Consider the following 19,390-nt stretch of genomic DNA (forward strand, 5'->3'; position numbering starts at 1 on the left):
CCTCCCAGGATTCATAGAGCTGATGTGATTTCCTTAATTGCAGAGAGCTCCCATTTCCCACTTGTTTGGAGAAAATTCACTGCAGCCTGAAATTACTCCCCCGAATCCAAAAATGTGCCTGGAGGAGGCTCATTTCTCTGACGAGCGTGTTGCGGTGCGATCTGCACAGCGAGCTGTGTTTTCTGTGAGGGCGGCCTGAATCCATTCGATTTCAATTTTATGTTTCTGTGCACTTTGGATTTACGCTTCCTGGAGGTGCAGCCTTGAGGTTCCCCGAGCGCTCTGAGAAACAACTGCTTGCTATTGGCAGAACAAAACCCATCATTCCCTCTTCTGCTACACGATGTCACCAGAGCAGAAAAGAGAGATTCTTCACAGAACGCACGGGCTAAACGCTTACTCGACTTTTATGTTGATCAGAATAGCAGCAGAGAGGAGACAGGCAGCTGGAGGTCAAACAAGCCACGACCAAGAACAGGGACCAGCCTTACAGTCGACTGCACAGAGACATCAGAGGGTGGGACATTAGTCTGGGTTTAGTTCTAATGAAACTCTTCTGAAATGGAACACAGCCTCGACCATGCATTCATCGAGTTAAGGTACATTATTTGTCAAGTGGCTGCATAATGAACGGCAAAATGAATAAACAGGAAGTCTTGCACAGTTCTCCTCTCAGTATGTGGCTGTGAAAATATTCACTTCTTAATAATAACACCGTCAGGCTGCAGAGCAAACGATTCCATTAAATTCCTTCATTTGCTCTTATCCTGTCCCAACACATGCGCAGCCTAATTAATGAGTGCAATTGATGTTTCACCTTTCACAAGTTTGTTTATCTGAGTTTTTTCCACACGCCTCAGGTTGTGAGCGGCATATTGAAACATTTCTTTACAGCGCTGCTCCCACACCTGCAGAAAACTTCTGGAAGACTCAGGAGGGTGAGCGTCATGTGTGAACACAAACAGCTGAATGTTTCTCTCTTCAGCCTCCTCGTATTTATTCTGCAGAAAGTCTGAGTGAGCTGATGTGAGAACGCAGCAGGATATCATCTGGAGAATTCACCTGGAGCCAGTGGGGGGGGGGGGGGGGGGGGGGGGGGGTGCTGTGAGATGCATGTGTGAACAACCAAATCAGGAACATCTTAGAAGCAGTCCTGAGATATTTTCAGGAGCGCATGTGTGAAAACAGCTTTACTGCAACAAGTCCTGCCTTGATTTTTAACCAAACCGTCGACTGAAATGACGGTTGTAGTCATAGGAAGTGAGGAAACGGAAAGAGAAGCTGAAAATGAGGCTTGCAGTCCCTGGTACCCTGCCAAAAGAACCTCCAATTTTTAGCTTGAAGTGCTATAGTCGGTGTTTTTATAGATTTTACTAATGGCGTCCATTTGTTTGGGAGAGTAGGGGAGCTCTGCAGATAGTTGTGCTTGTGTAGTAAAGACCTCAAGAACAATGGATGTGAAGAAATGTCATCTTTAAAACAATGTCTTAAGTTAGTGGCATCTCAGCTTGCAGCCCCCGAAGAGCATCGGAGAGCCACTAACTTTTAACATGACCCTTCTTTATGCAGGTTTTATTGACCTGTTTCATCTGTTTAAGGGATTTTTTGGACTTCTGATTAAATATTCTACAAATTCACAACGAGGAAATCCTAAGTGAAACACAAGCAGAGCGTCTAGAAACAAGCTGGCAGCAGCTCAGCTTGCAGCCCCCTTCCCACTTCCTGTATCTGCACAGGAAGTGAGGAGGGTTAGGCTGCAAATTGTTCCATTAAACGAGTTATGAGATGATGAGATGAGATTCAACTTTATTGTCATTACACATATACAAGTATAGAGTAACGAAATGAGGTTTGGCATCTCACCAGAAGTGCAAATAAGCAGAAAGTGCAAGAGTCTGTGCTATGTACAGTAATTGAGTGCAAGAGTCATGGGGTCTAATGACGTCTCGACACGCTCGCAGCCTAATTAATGCAGCCTATTACCAATATGTGTTCTTCAGAAGGATCTGAGCTCTTAAAGGGAATGAATAAAAAATCAAAGGGGTTGAATTGTTTTTGCCTCAAAAGGACAAATGTCAAACTTTGGATGTTTTTTTAAGGCCTGTGGGGGGCCCTGGAGGACAGAGGGGTCAGACAGATCTCTGATTTGCATTGTGACTGTGGGGCAGGAATACATCACAAGCAGACAGCCGGGGAATGTTAAAAAATCAGACTGACGCACTGGGGGTGTTTATTCAGGAAAACCAGTTTGTTCTGGAATAATCATTTGCTTGGCAAGCTGTGGGTTGACAGTCTGTGACTTCTGAGGCAGAAATAAGAATCGGAAAGATGGTCTTTCAGCTGACATTTCTCCTTGTCCTCAGTGGTCCTACACAGATGTCCTTGTTTACTTTGAGCTCTGTTCATTAATAAGACCAGACTGTCGCTGACTGACCTTCCACTGCCTCTAACAGCAGTACCTCGTGTGTGTGTGTGTGTGTGTGTGTGTGTGTGTGTGTGTGTGTGTGTGTGTGTGTGTGTGTGTGTGTGTGTGTGTGTGGGAGTCCAGGAGTGGACTGTGTCAGAGGCGAAAAAAGCACACAACATCCTGCAGTGATGAATGAACAGTAATCCAGCCTACAGTGTGTGGCTCATAACTGTAGCCTCCGGTGTACAGAAGCCTGTATGATTCTCCTCTCTCTGTGACACAGCCGTGAATCTCAGCCAACTTTGCTTTCAGAAGCACACTTCATCTTCTGGACTTTTTTTCAGAGCGGTTTTTTATCCAGTTAAGGAGAGGAAGAAAAACCAGCAGCAAGCTGAACCTGAAGTGGGAATGCTGCACACAGAGTCTGTAGTTTAATCTATGTTATCTACACGTCGGTCTTGATCGATTATAGTCTGCCCCGACTGGGTGTGTTGTGATGCCGCAGCATCCCAGGAAGCTTTGAGGATGGCCGATGTAGGCTGCAATATTCATCGCCCGAGTAGCATGAAACAATTTCCAGCTTCATGAGGGATGAGGATGGATTACTAGTCGGCAAAACACTTTATTAAACTAATATGTTGGACCTCAATGCTGGTGAAACGTTATGTAATATGGGTCATCCACTACTAGCTGGGGCTGTAGCTTAAAACTGGCCTTAGTCCGACATTGTTCCCCCGGAGACGCTGTAATCCCGTTCATCTTTGTCAGATAAACTGCGCTTGAGTTGTAGAGTTTTCTGGACTTTAGACTCAGTAAACCTGAAGTAGTATTTATGTCCACTTTGGAAATAATCACCTAGGAATATCCCACAACAAAAAGGAGTAAATCCAAAACACCAACAATGGAAGTAACTTGAGTTTTTACTTAAAGGTCCAATCAGTGAGCTGTGTAGAGAGTGAGATGATAAAGGTATCTTACTCTCTGATCATTAAGGAAACATGCTATGTTGAAGTGCTGGCTTCTCTGACAACAATGCAGCAGCCAGTATGTCCTCCTTCTAACTTTAGATTCTGCTCCTGAATGCTCTGGATTTGTTTGGACCAGAGAAGGTAGGCGCTTTTAAGACACGCCCCACACGGCCGTTTTGGACGCCCCTCAGTTTGTCAGATATGAGAGCAGTTATCAGGTCAACAGGTGTTGCAGTGATGGAAGCGGTCAAGAGAAGTGGTTCAGATAGAAGTGATTGTATCCGACCTAAAAAGCCTCTGCATGTTTCTAATAAGCTCCACGAGCAGAAACGTGCTCAAACTAGGATCAATATTGGAGATGCTTTTGAAAAATGGAGAGAGGTTAGAACACAGAAAGGTTTACAGACCCATGCAGAGCTGGATAAACACTGAAGCTTCAGAGTCCACCACATGGTGACCTGAGTGAGCATGGACTCTAGAGAGGAGGGGGGGGAGACAGCTCTACATGATGTTTAGAATTTAAACTGCAGTACACATTTTAAACACTAGGGGGCAGAGTTACATACTGCTCCTTTAACACAAAAGGAAGTTTCTTTTAAAGCTATAAAAACCCAGAAACACTTATAGGAAGTTTGCCATATCGTGCGTGCACAAGTCTTTATCTTTTAATACTTCCAGTCAGTCAGACAGTTAGCTCAGCGGCACAACAAGTCACACTATGACACCTCTTCTAATTCTACCCACTGCTCTCTTCTTCTCTCACCTCCACTTAACCTGAGCGGCTGGAGCAGACAGGTGGAAGCTGAGTCACCTCTGCTCCAACAAGTGTCCTTAATAAGAAACAGGAAATGTGCAAATTAGCGTTCTGTCACTGTCACAACGGGGGAGCTCTGGGGGTAGCTCATGTTTGCTAAAGCAGTGAGAAATACTCATTCAGGTTGGAAGCAGTTTTGTTAGCACAGTACAGACGTTTAAATCCTCAGAGAAAGACACTCTCATGTTGTCTTTGGGTTTGAACTGTCCATGGTTATCTGTAAATAAGAGAGGGTAAGTAAAGAGACAGGGAGGCGTCTGATTGGTTCATCAGATTGGTACCTCGTGGCAGACATTGGTTGAAGTTTTTACAGCCTTACAAACTGATACAGATGATGGATTTTCTTTGTTCCTGTTCCAGAGAACATGAGTTATTCATTTCTGTCAGGACCTAAAGACAATTTACACCAAAATCTGAAGAAGTGGAGGAAATCAACAACCCTGACTTTAAGATCAACTGTTTGTTTCACGTTGCAGTTGAACTTCCTGAACGAGTCTCCTGTTTGTTTGACCTCTCCACCTCGGCAGCAGGCACGCCCCCAGATGGCTATTCATGCTACGCTAACCGACTTCAACAGGACACAAACAACATGGGGCAGAAATGATCCCAGCCCGGTTCCTAAATCGTCCTTTTTTTAATCAGTGGGTCACTGACTGAGAAAGCTGAAGTACAGCACGACTCAGATTGAGACAGGTTTTCTTACATGAATATAAAGATTGTTAGAAAATATATAAAAGTTACTGTGAGGGAAAAGTGCAGAAGCCCTACATCACATATTTAATGAGCGAGGTAATTATCCCTTCATCTGGTATCTCTATCGATAATGAGCCCGGATGTGTCACGACGTGTTAGTCTCACATTACATGATTGACAGTTGGCGGGCACGATGAACGAGCGCCGCACATTCCCAATTACTTGATCTGTTATTTTTGGCAAAAGCAATTTAGACAAACTAGTTTTTCCAATTTTAAATCTCTGCTTGTTTTTTTGGTGTGGCCCTCTTCCTTTAAAGGCTCCGCTGTTATTAGAGAAAGTCGGCATCTTGTTTTTTTTAAATCGGCCCGTCCGTCTGTCCGTCTCTCTCTTATCAGGCTGTTCTGTGAGCTTGACAGCTGTTATCACACACTTTGCTAATATGTAACAGGCTTTCCCCTCGGCCTCGCAGACGTCCTCTAATCCCCGTTCATAACAACTCCCTGTCATTTAAGACGTCAAACTTGAGCTCGAGGAGAGGTAATCCTCGCAGAAGATCTGTGCAGAATAAGCTGGCTTTTATCATTCACACAATTCAGCCTGCAAATTAGCCGGAGCTGCCGATAACAACAACAGGGCGCGGGGAAAAGAAACACCAGGGAGGATTTTTTGATGGTGGATTTGTCAACATTCCCAGGCTGACAGATGAAATGATAACACACAAGTTATTGTTTGGAAAGCTTTTAAATGCTTGTAACAGGCAGTTTATAACACACACACACACACACACACACACACACACACACACACACACACACACACACACACACACACACACACACACACACACACACACACACACACACACACACACACACACACAGTGAAAGCCTCTATTCAGCAGATCTGCCTCATTTGAATTAGAGGAGCTGCTATTGTTTGCTTAATAGGGTCGGTTCTGGTGAGGTTTTTGAATTCTCATGAGGACCAACAAAAACCACACAGCGAGCTGCGGAGTGAGCCTCTCCATGATTCATCTCTTTTCCCCGTTTTAAAAACATTTCCTTTGATGATTCAATTCAATCCAGCAACACCAGCGTCTGATTTACCCCCTAAAAAAAGAACTAGAGGGGAACTTTAAAATCTTAATTATATTATTTAATTTTCTTCTTCCTTCCTGCTGACTGTCAGATTCAGTCTCCAGTTCAGATATCTTCATTTTAAACACAGTTTACAAGCTGAAACTTAAAGGACCAATCAGTGAGCTGTGTAGAGAGTGAGATGATAAAGGTATCTTACTCTCTGATCATTAAGGAAACATGCTATGTTGAAGTGCTGGCTTCTCTGACAACAATGCAGCAGCCAGTATGTCCTCCTTCTAACTTTAGATTCTGCTCCTGAATGCTCTGGATTTGTTTGGACCAGAGAAGGTAGGCGCTTTTAAGACACCCCCCACACGGCCGTTTTGGACGCCCCTCGGTTTGCCAGATATGAGAGCAGTTATCAGGTCAAACCAACAGTGACTACTTCAATATTCTAAAATCCAGGCCCATTCCTTGCTGTTACAGAAAACACACTGCTGTTGTCCCGAGATAATGACAGACAGGTTGAGACAAACCCAACAAAGTCTACTTGTTACGACAGGAAAACCGAGTACAATAAAATGGAGGAATGTATGTCTTCTATGGGCTTCCATAGTTCTGGGCTCTTAAAGAACAGTATGTAAACTCCACCACCAGGGGGGGCTGTCAACCAAAACAATAACAAAAGACGACATTGAGGCTGGAGGGGAATCATGGGAGTTCTTTCTACTACACATGCTACTACACTACACTACTCTACTACACTACACTACTCTACTACACTACACTACTACACTACACTACTCTACTACACTACACTACACTACACTACTCTACTACACTACACTACTCTACTACACTACACTACTACACTACACTACACTACTCTACACTACTACACTACACTACACTACTCTACTCTACACTACACTACTCTACACTACTACACTACACTACTCTACACTACTACACTACTACACTACACTACTACACTACACTACACTACTCTACACTACTACACTACACTACACTACTCTACACTACACTACACTACACTACACTACACTACTCTACACTACTACACTACACTACACTACTCTACTCTACACTACACTACACTCCACTACTCTACACTACTACACTACTCTACACTACTACACTACTCTACTACACGACACTACTACACTACACTACACTACTCTACTACACTACACTACTACACTACACTACACTACTCTACTACACTACTACACTACACTACTCTACTACACTACACTACTACACTACACTACTCTACTACACTACACTACACTACTACACTACACTACTCTACTACACTACTCTACTACACTACACTACTACACTACTCTACTCTACTACACTACACTACTCTACTACACTACTACACTACACTACTCTACTACACTACACTACTACACTACTACACTACACTACTCTACTACACTACACTACACTACTACACTACTACACTACACTACACTACTCTACTACACTACACTACTACACTACACTACACTACTACACTACACTACTCTACTACACTACACTACACTACTCTACTACACTACTCTACTACACTACACTACTCTACTACACTACTCTACTACACTACACTACTACACTACTACACTACACTACTACACTACGCTACTCTACTACACTACTCTACTACACTACACTACTCTACTACACTACTACACTACACTACTCTACTACACTACTACACTACACTACTCTACTACTCTACTACACTACACTATTACACTACACTACACTACTACACTACACTACTACACTACTCTACTACACTACACTACACTACTCTACTACACTACACTACTCTACTACACTACACTACTCTACTACACTACACTACTCTACTACACTACTCTACTACACTACACTACTACACTACACTACTCTACTACACTACACTACTCTACTACACTACTCTACTACACTACTACACTACTCTACTACACTACACTACTCTACTACACTACTACACTACTCTACTACTCTACTACACTACACTACACTACTACACTACTCTACTACACTACACTACTCTACTCTACTCTACTATACTACACTACTCTACTATACACTACACTACTACACTACACTACTACACTACTCTACTACACTACTCTACTACACTACACTACTCTACTACACTACACTACTCTACTACACTACACTACTACACTACTCTACTACTCTACTACTCTACTACACTACACTACTACACTACACTACTACACTACACTACTACACTACTCTACTACACTACTACACTACTCTACTACACTACACTACTCTACTACACTACACTACTCTACTACACTACTCTACTACACTACACTACTCTACTACACTACACTACTCTACTACACTACTCTACTACACTACACTACACTACTACACTACTCTACTACACTACACTACTACACTACTCTACTACACTACACTACTACACTACTCTACTACACTACACTACTCTACTACACTACACTACTCTACTACACTACACTACTCTACTACACTACACTATACATGCTGCTGTTTTTATCCTGCACTACAACGAGCCAAATGCAACGAAATTTCATTCTTATCTGCACTGTAAAGTACAAGTTTGAATGACAATAAAGAAAGTCTAAGTCTAAGTCTACCAACCCCCTATTTGAGGTAATGAAAGTACATATATATAGAATATACTGTATAAAAATATAGGTTTATGGTGCGTTCCATTTGATCTCGGAAGTCGGAAATTTGGATTTGCCGGTCTCGTACGTCATTCTACTATCTACAACTCTACAACTCTACAATTCTACAACTCTACAATTCTACAATTCACTGAGCAGACGCTTTTATCCAAAGCGACGTACATCAGAGAGTAAGAACAACACAAGCAAGGATCTAGAAAAAAGGGAACAATGTGAGTAAGAGCAAACGATCAGCTTTGAGTCTGATTGGACACACAGGTGCTGACAGGAAGTGACCAGAGGCAAAGCACAACATTGAGGGCAGTTCTTGAGAGCTCTAATCAGTATAGAAACCATCTTATAAGTCGTCATTATCAAACAAAAACCATCGTCATTACCATCATCATCATCAATAATATGGAGACCATCATCATTAAGTTAGTAGGTATTCATGAAAGAGCTGGCTCTTTAGCTTTTTCTTAAAGGTGCAGAGGGACTCTGCAGATCACATGGAGTTTGGAAGTTCATTCCACCACCGGGGGGCGACAGAGGAGAAGAGTCTCGTCAGAGACTTAGGACCCTGTTGTGAAGGTTGGATCAGACACCTTTCATTGGCAGAGCATAGTGGGGGGGGGGAGTGTAGACCAGAAGTTGGAGAACCTTCAGTAGCTCTGGTTAAAATCCAACATGGCTGCAACCTTATTAGCAGCTTAGTCCTCTCTGTGTTTACTCAAATCAGTCACACCGGTGGTATCGTTAAAGTTCTATCTGTGGCCATGTTGTTCTGTTATTTTAACGCACAAACTATTATAGTGTGTTGTTATCACCTGGTGTTAGCTAACAAAACAAAGGTACTACTGGAGGCGTCCATGTTGCCAGGGGCGATGCATGCACTGCTGGGGGCGCCCACTTTGCAATGATGGTAGCAACCCTCCCTCAGGGGGTCCCATTGACAGCACTGACTCTTGTAGCCCTGGTTGAATGTTGGTTAGAGAGCCCCCCCAAATTGATTTAGGGCCCCATCCGACTCCAGAATTGGCCCTGCATGATGTTTGTGCGACTTGTTGCTAACTCACAACTGGTACTCGGTTAGCTCAGGTGTTACTACAGGTTAATACACACACACACACACACACACACACACACACACACACAAACTTTAGCTGTGACCCCACATGCTAACAAAGGCCATCAGTGTGTCACAAAGGGCTTTATGCATCATATGAAAACACATGATTAACGCCTTTAAATCCAAACCAGTGACCACGAGCATAAAAAAAAAAGACCCCTTCATTGCACCTTTAAAACGTGTGCTGACGTATGTCTGTCCGTCGACCTGTGAACGCATCACCGCCTGCTCCACACATTTTGACAACTTCCTGAACTCCTTGTTATTGTAACTTCACTGCGACGCCCAGCAGCTCCGGGTTAGCTACGTGGCTGCCTGTTCATCCTGCTCCAACACTACTGACCCACCATGCTGACATGGTGCTGCGAGAAGGTCCATTTTGCATCTCACACACACACACACACACACACACACACACACAGACACACACACACACACACACACTAGCAGACACAGTATGGGAATGCAAAGGTTGGTTGTTATGTGCGTAAAAGGTTGAGGAGAGAGAGAGAAGTCCACAGCCTATCAGCAGTCTCTCTCTCTCTCTCTCTCTCTCTCTCTCTCTCTCTCTCTCTCTCTCTCTCTCCTCTGAACATTTTAAGGGTTTTTTAGGAAATGGCGAGACAGCCGATAAAGAGCCGTGCAGCTCCATGAAGCCACCCGGAGCCGGACCCCTACCTGAATCGGGGGGATGCCGCCCGGACCGTCCACTGATTCGGGCGAGTTGTCGAACACTCGGTCCCGGTACAAAGACCACAGCCCGACGTTAGGGAGGAAGAGAAGAGCTGCTATGAGCAGCCCGGCGAACTGCAGCAGCCGCTTCTCTTTCCGCCTCATCTCTCCGGGGGGAGAAAAGCGTGAGAAGAAGAAGCGGTGGTGGTGGAAACTAGCGGGTCCCGAAACCCCCACGCTGTTCCAGGCGGAGGCAACTTTCACTCTGACTTGGTGGGGGGGTGGGGGGTGGGGGGGCGGGGACGGACACCGGCGTTGTCTGTGACGCGCAGAGGCGGCGAGGTCTGCCGCTAGGGGGAGCGGAAGGGTGCGCTTCCGCCGGAGCAAAGGGTGCCGAGGTTGAGGTGGGTGGCGGGGGGACGGGACGGGGGGGGGCGACACTCTAAAAGAAGCAGTTTACCCCCCCCCCCCCCCCCCTTGTTTATTACAGCATGTACACTACATAGATAAATAAACAATAAACGGAGAGGGAAAAAGTTCTATGACTTGCTGACTACTCGTGCTGCTTTCAAATGCAGCTCGGAAATATGATACACGCTGTGTTCAAAGGGCAACACATGAGATGAGATGAGATTCAACTTTATTGTCATTACACATATACAAGTATAGAGTAACAAAATGAGGTTTGGCATCTCACCAGAAGTGCAAAGAAGCAGAAAGTGCAAGAGTCTGTGCTGTGTACAGTAATTACAAAATTTACAGATGTAGACTAAAAAAAGTGAATTATTAGGTATATCTGGCTGGATTAATGGGATGCTATAAATATAAATAAATGCTATAAATATAAGTATATTCTTCAGATTATAATATACAGATTAAGGTGCAGTGAGCATGCTATACTAGTTTACAGATAATATAAAGAATATTGTACAGGTCGATAACTTATTGAGGTGATATGAACAAACTATAATACAATAATACAGGTGGATGAGAGATGTGTGTGTGTGTGACCAGGAGGAGTGAACTACTGGTTTGAGTTTTAGGCTTTTTAAGATAAGGCAGTTTACATAACAAGGAAGAAGAAACATTAGATATTTATAATGGAATGATTAGGAGAGCAATGGTCAAATAAATGAAACAACATTTAAAAAAGACAAAGTTGATTAAAACTGTACTGGAACGTGTTGATGGAAAATACATTCTTAATAAAACAAAAATTAGGTGAACAGACAAAAAAGCACTAAAGGGGAAATGATTTATATTTATCACATTAATTTATCACATCCATTCATTGTTGTGATTTGTAGTATCTGTCAAAATAACATGAAGAATATAACAAAACACTCACTCACACACACACACACACACACACACACACACACACACACACACACAGACACACAAACACAATTTGGACGGATGCAAAAAAATGCAGAAAATAAAACCTGTTTAAAATAATATTAGAGACAAACAAAAGTTTTGGAGTCAGTTTGCATACATGAATAAGACAGCATGAGATCGTATTTCTTCTTATAAATTGATATGCAGGGGCGGTAATAGCCTAGTGGTTATGCCGAATGCCCCTTGTCCTTTTTGCAGTGGGTGTGGGTTCAAATCCGACGTTCTTAAACTGTCAAATTCTGCTGCCACATCGTGCAGTGTGTACTTTCAATCTACTGCCTAACTAACCAAACTTGACTTTAAGCAGAAGTATGGATGTTGGACCCCCACAGAGGGGATCTGGTATCCCTCTCTCACTCCTTTAGCAGCATGTTGCTGGAGTTGTTTTGGCCCATGTGTCTGCAGGGTCGCTGCAAATCAATACAAAGATGTTCTGAGTGATCCCCTTTATCCTTTGATGAAACATTTCTGCGCTGGCTCAGGATCGCTTTCTTCAGGATAACAATGTCCTCATCCAAAGGGGGGGAGGGGTAGCATGAAATAGTGTGACCCTCACAGCATCAGTATTCTGCTCAATCTAAGAGGAAGTTAAAGAAACTATTTGCTGAGCAGATATTCTGCTTTTAAGATTTCCGTTTGTTCCATTTACAACATGCTGCTGCTCAGAATTTGACAAATAACTCAAACTCTGTGTGACACAACACAACTGAAGTGTCTCACCCATCTAAAATAAAAATCTCAGATGCAGTCGCGGCGGGGCTGAAAATGTCATCAAACAGGCCGCTTCTGAAGGAGGAACTTACTGATCCAGTGAGATCCAAACAACAACAACAACAACAAACAATCTGCTCCTTCAGGTTCCTCCTGCAGCTGAGCCCGAGCCTGCAGACGATCGCGAGATAATGTTTAGTTGTGTCTCTGACAGAAATCCGAGCAGCCCATCGCGTCTATTCTGTGAGCAAAGACAAAGTCAGCGTGTTTGTGAAGCGCCTGTAAGCATGTGTGAGGGTGCGTTCTCATGCCTCCTCCTTGTTTTGGAGGAAAAAACAGATCCAGGGCGATAGGAGGCTGAATACGTTTTATTTTCAGATCAAACTGAGGAGTGAGAAGGATGTGACAGTGAAGACATGACCTCCTTTAGAAGCTTCATAATTATCTCCTTGTTTACCATTTATTTCATCAGCAATCGTAAAAACTTTCACCAGCTGATGATCTAAGAGTGAACCAGGACAGGCTTGTTGTGAAAAGAGGTTTCTATAGGAGTCATATGGAGAAAGACTGTTCTGATCTTACAGTTGTACAAATACTGCTAACAGTCAGTGAGTTTACATGGGACAGCTTGATAAAGCCAGATACCGATGTGCTACTCAAACGGACAGCTGTCACTTGTCTGATATGCCGATCACAGAATCGTATAAATGGCCGGAGCATGGCTGACTCCGCTACGCTATGTGGCGCTGTACCCCTTTCAACACGTGGTTATAGAGCCACTTCCTGTTCACCTTAACGTCACAGCAACAACAAACTGTCTGGTGGCGTTCAAACAAAGATGGCATACGAGGAGATGGATGACGCTGCAGCTACGTACGTTATTTACATTCTAATAATTCATATTAGAAGAAAAAAGCAGATAACAGCAGAAGGACGCCGTTTTCCGCCAACAACACTACTATTTATTACGTCATCTCCTTCCACTTCCGGGTGAAAGCCCTGGCGGAAATTCTTGAGCATGCGCAGAACGGGAAATCCGATTACGATATGATGACTGAGTTTACACGCCGTTAGTTTGCGACTATGAACGACTTGTTGAGGTGTTCTTTTCCGATGATGAGATGTCCCTTATGGTCAGATGTAGGTCGGACTGAGATGTTTATATGCATTTAAAAAGTCCAAACAGTGTCTGATACGATCAGAAATTTGAATATCTAGCGCCATGTAACACTACTGACTGATCTATTCCGTATGAGATATGAACAGCAGGTTAAGATAAGACTTCCTGAATAAACACTGCAACATCTTCTGTTTCCATTTGACAGAAAATCCATGTGAATTTGGCAAACTTTTGCATGCACAAGTAAGACCAAATTTATCTTAATTTTCACTTTTTTTCACCTTTGCTCAGACTCTCAATCCTTCCAATGAATGGAATGAATTCCCACAAACACAAACAGATTTTTCATTTTCGTTTAAATGCCAGTGGATTTTTTTTGTGTGATTTTCAACAAAATCAAACAGCTGTGATGTTCTTGTGTGCCCTGACCCATGATTTATTGGATATGAATTTTGTCATTTTTAGAAGGGCAAAAGAAGCTATTTTCATTTTTTTTCTGCTGTGATATTTGCCCGCTGATTTTCCTTTCTTCAGTGTTTGTTGCGTCAGTGTTATACCCGCTGTCTGAAAGCACCGCACCACAGCTGCTTGTGTGTCTGTGCATGCAACCTGCAGAGTTATGGATTTAAAAATGCTCTGCAAAAAAAAAAATCAATGCAAGTCCAGACGGAGGAGTCAGGCTGACACACAAGGAGGCATCAAGTGCATGTGCAGAAATTAAAAATGTGAAATCCTCATTCAGAGTTTTTATTTCACAGTCAGAGGCCTTTCTTAGCAGAAAAAACCCGGAGCAAAGGTGGATTCATATTGAGGTGTACGCTGTGTGTGAAGACTACATCCATGTACCACACTAGGTGGTATGAGAACTGGAACATCTGTTTTCACCTGCTGGAGAAGTCTGGAGTAATGATGAAATAAATGAATCACTTTGCAATGAAATTAAAATGTGAGAGGGTTGAAAAAAAAAAAGAATCTGGACAGATATTTTTGCAGATATATACTCATTAGTACATAATGTATTTTCTTAATGTTATCAGGGTGTGTGACACATGAAAATCAAGCACCACTCTTCAAGATACTAAAGTAGAAGAAGAAATCCTCCATCAGGGGAAGTTCAATTTTACACTCCGTTATTGAGACATGCTGCACACACACAGGCTGAAACACACACACATGCACACACAGATTAAAGACATGCACTTTAAGAGAGAAGTCCGAGTGAGGGGGGGGCTGCAGATGAAAAAGCGCCTGAGTAGTTTGGAGTTCTGTGCCTTGCTCAAGGGCACCTCTGCAGTGCTCATGACGTGAACTGGCACCGCTCCAGCTACCAGCTTGGTCGGCACTGGGACTTGGACCAGGGACCCTCCGGTTCTCTACACATTGAGCTACTGCAGCCCCCTAAACATGTCCACCTTCTTCCCCTCTTTGCACGGCCGCTCACTGTGACGACCAGCAGATCGGCATGGAGCCTTTGAACCGATTGAGCTCAACCCCACGTTTATATAAAAGCAAAACAAAGAACTTACAGTGCTTAACTTTTCAAACACAATGACTCAGCGAGGAAAACAAAAAGCTTAATTTTCATCCTACAACTCATATCAGCAGAGAAAGAAAAACGGTGCAAAGAAGGAATTAAAAAAAGGACTTTTGCACCTTCAAAGACTCAAACTTTACAAGATCCCCACTTGACATTTCTAAGTCCGGTTGCTGAAGCTTCAGTTAAGCTTCACCTGAAGTGTATACCACATAAAGTTAAGCCCCAGGGATGGATTTCCTAAGATGACTGCTGTCCTCCAGCTCTGGGTCATCCTTTATGACATCACTCTTCTAAACTGTCCATCGACTTAAACCTGGAGAACGATCAGTGGATGTTTTCCTTCAATCAGATCCGACTGAACATTTGGAAGGTATTGACATAACTTAAGTCATCACAGGTTTGATGTTGTGATCTCTGTCCCTGTTGTGTTGCCGGCTGTAGATTATTCTGTGTGTGTGTTTATTGAGGCTGCACCCGTGTGTTTACAAAGGAGTGTATGTTTTTGTTTCTGTGGCTGTTTGAGGTGACGTGAGGAGTCAAGTTTGTCACTCTCTGGGATTAATAAAGTATTTCTGATTCTGATTCTGATTGATCTTCAGTCTTTAGAATAAACTACTCGGAGTGTTTTCATGATTAAGTCAATATGTGCAAATCTCATTGCTCTATTCAGTCCGGTGGCTGGGAAGTGCAAAACAAATTTACAAGTGGCTGAACATGTTTAGCAGTCCCCAAACAAATTTAGAAACTACAGAATTTTTTTTAAATTATTATTATTTTGATTGTTATAAGGTGAACAAGTACAAAACAAAAATGTGCACATAGACATGAAAATTAAAGTAACGGCAAATAAACAAAAATAAAACAAAACAAAATCAAAATATGCAAAACATTAGCAAAGACAAATATACAGTTAAAGTAGATATAATAAAAGTCAAGGAGTTAGTTGAGGTAGTGTATAAGAAAAGTGTGAATGTGTGTGTGGCAGTGTCATGCATTAAAGTGAGTTGGAAGTAAAATAAACAGAAACAAAATTGAAGCTAATTGAGAGGAAAAAAAAAATATATATATATATATGTACCAACATTAATGGAAAGAAGAAAATGTAACATATATTTATATTTATATAAAAATAATCAAATAAAATGTTTGGTGTGAATGTGGCATCATAAAAAGAGGGAGGAAAAGAAGAAGAGAACAGGGAAAAAAATAATTAAAAAAATAAAAATAAAAATAAAAATAATGCAAACGACAGAATCTTGATGGAAAGGGAAAGTATCAAATGCACAAAATGACCCTGAAGTGCATATCTGGTCCTTCTGTCTCATCGGTGTCCTTCAAAAGTTCGAGCGACCGTCCACACAAAAAGCAAAACTGAATAATCTGGCTCAAATGAGAAAAACATCTTTCTGTCTCCACAAACTCTGTTTCACTCTGTATCACTTTTGCCAAAACAACCAAAATGACCCATCACTCAGTCATTTCCTGGTCACTTCCTGTATTTTGTACGTTCCCTTTCCGACCAGATTCTGTCGTTTGTAAATTTGACTCAGCGCATGTAAAAATTTTGTTTTGTAATTTTGTTTTATAAAATTTGAAAATTATTTTCAAAATGTAAATCTGTCTCACACTTTGCAATTTTGTTTTGCACTTCCCAGCCACCGTAGTTCAAAGATGTCTGCACAAAAAATCATTAACAGGTCAGTGGTTGAGTGTTACCTGGACTTTAACGTTGCTCTAAAACAGGTGAAGCATTCCTCACAGTTTTCATCAGAAGTCTGGAGAACACAACATCACATTTTTTTGTTCTCGTATGTTTTAGAAAACAAACAAACATTACCTCCCCTCTGCTCTGCTCGTGTTTTGTAACTTCAATCAATAGCTTTTATTTACCTGACCCCGGGCGGCACTGTCAGAATATTGTGTGCTGAAGTGGACTGATGCTTACTAATCATTATCAGCCATGACTCGATGCCAGAATGAACACAGCTAATGGCTTTCAGCTCACAACAGTCAATCACTGGTGTGTGGGCAGGGGGAATAAAAGGCCAACAGGATGCTCTGCTTTCATGCTCTGCAAATTACCTTGATTCTTTATTTATTTTTTTCTCCTCAGCCTCTTTTCAAATCCACACTGACGCCTGCGACGCGAGCAGCAGTGGTTATAAAGCGAGAGGATGCCGCGCCATCGAGGAAAATCCCCACAACATTCAGAGGGTTGCAGGGTTCATCCATAATTCATGCTCCAGGACTCTGAACAGATTGAATTGTCACAGCGGAGACGAGGAGAACGAGGCTGGAATGAGCTGATCTCTGTCTCTGTGAGTCCTGAGCAGGAATAGAGGGAGCAGGATTAGTACACAACACATCCCGAGCACACGTCCACTTTCATCATGTGACTAATCCTTGAACTCTGTGACCCAGAACATGTCGGCATGTCAGACGCCAGCACTAATATAGACCAAGAGCTACGACAGGCTGGGTCATGATACCCAGATTAGAGAGGGGGAGTCTGTTAGAATTTAGTGATGTGATGAAATTAACAGTTTTAGAAGAAGAAGAAAACACCAGAATTGTCTTATTGTCTGACCTGACAAGAACATTTACTGCATGCATGTCTCTATGTCAAGTCTGGGATTAGAGAAGCTCGACATTTTTAACCCCAAACCCAGAATCTTACTTCCTCATGTAAGTTTGTTTTTGTCTTAATGCTCGATATCTGCCCTGGTAGACATTTTGGGAAACCTAATCCCCTCGCCCTCTCATTTACAAATTCAAGATGATCTGTGTGTACAGCGTTCTGTCTCTGCTGTGGTTTTGCTCCTTCCAGTGGCGCCTGGCCTACCCCCACTGGGTCCATTTCTGAAGCCTATGGGCAGCCATGAGCAGCTGGACTCACTCAGGAGAACTACAAGATCACAGGAGAACTACAAGATCCCAGGAGAACTACAAGATCACAGGAGAACTACAAGATCACAAGAGAACTACAAGATCATAAGAGAACTACAAGATCACAAGAGAACTACAAGATCACAGGAGAACTACAAGATCACAGGAGAACTACAAGATCACAAGAGAACTACAAGATCACAAGAGAACTACAAGATCATAAGAGAACTACAAGATCACATGATGTGGAGTATATCGTGTTTTATTTTGAAATTTACCTTAGATCTTCCATGTGTTCCATTGTCAGACTTCCTATCTTGCTCCACCTGATCTGTTCGGCTTGATGCCGACTTGCAGCAGGCTCGTTCAGAAAGGTAAAGGCTCAACTGTGCTCTACATCAGATACCCATATGGACAGAGCCTGTGGTACCTGACATATTGCAGCAAAACGACGCTGCCCAGGGTCCACAGGGGACAGAGATTTAAAAACTGAACTGACAATGTGCCAAAATGTCTGTTTACTGATAAACAGAATCTGGTTATAGAAATGAAATGGAGGGGAAAAGGACGTCTTGACATTGTTACAGCCTCCATGTGACTTCTACATCTGTTCATAATCCCATTATACTCCAAAGATATCCAAAGGCTTGTGTGTGTGTGTGTGTGTGTGTGTGTGTGTGTGTGTGTGCCCTCATTATCCCCAGATGCCTCACCTGGTTTAATCTGCCCATTAAGCTCATATGATCCTATAAACAGAGATGCACATGAGATGCTGATCTGCTAATGGAAGCTCTGCTCAGTTTGAGCCTCTCAACGTGTGTTTCATGTTTCATATTTCCTCCTGATGAGGAGCAAGGAATCACCTTCCTCCTGCTAGGAAACTAATCAATGATATGTCCATGACTGACAGCTGCACTGGACAGTCTGTATTAATATATAACTCTGTGTGTAGGACAGACTGTGTATTGGAATGAGAGCTATCCCTCTCTCAGCCCTCTGTTAAAAACTCATTTTGAATGGATCAGAAAATGCCCTGATAATAAACTTAGGAGAAGGTGTATTCTGTTTTGCATCCTGTTTTGTGTGGAAGAAGCTCATTGGAAATGTGTTGGGTGCAACCGAGAGCTTTAAGTTCATTTGCCTTTTAAACAACATGAGTGCTGGGCATTAAAATGACAACTGTGTCGGAAGGTAAATAGAAGAAAAAAAAGACCCCTGCGTTGTGCGCCAAGACACCTTGTGTC

At 42.6% G+C, this 19,390-nt stretch overlaps 1 protein-coding gene and 1 long non-coding RNA gene across 2 annotated transcripts in view; one reads left to right on the forward strand and one right to left on the reverse strand.

The window, feature by feature from the left end:
• Nucleotides 1-10,794, reverse strand: part of LOC110001467 (polypeptide N-acetylgalactosaminyltransferase 10) — an 88,634-nt gene extending 77,840 nt beyond the window's left edge. Inside the window, exon 1 of the mRNA XM_065963231.1 lies at nucleotides 10,498-10,794. Coding sequence (XP_065819303.1) covers nucleotides 10,498-10,656 — 159 coding nt within the window. The 5' untranslated portion in view covers nucleotides 10,657-10,794. The remainder of the gene's footprint in view (nucleotides 1-10,497) is intronic.
• On the forward strand, nucleotides 10,098-10,496 carry LOC136182441 (uncharacterized). Its single transcript, XR_010668700.1, has 2 exons — nucleotides 10,098-10,191; nucleotides 10,422-10,496. It is a non-coding gene; the product is annotated as an uncharacterized lncRNA (long non-coding RNA).
• Nucleotides 10,795-19,390: the final 8,596 nt, after the last annotated feature.

Source organism: Labrus bergylta, chromosome 14 (assembly GCF_963930695.1).
Source record: "Labrus bergylta chromosome 14, fLabBer1.1, whole genome shotgun sequence".
NCBI lineage: Eukaryota > Metazoa > Chordata > Actinopteri > Labriformes > Labridae > Labrus > Labrus bergylta.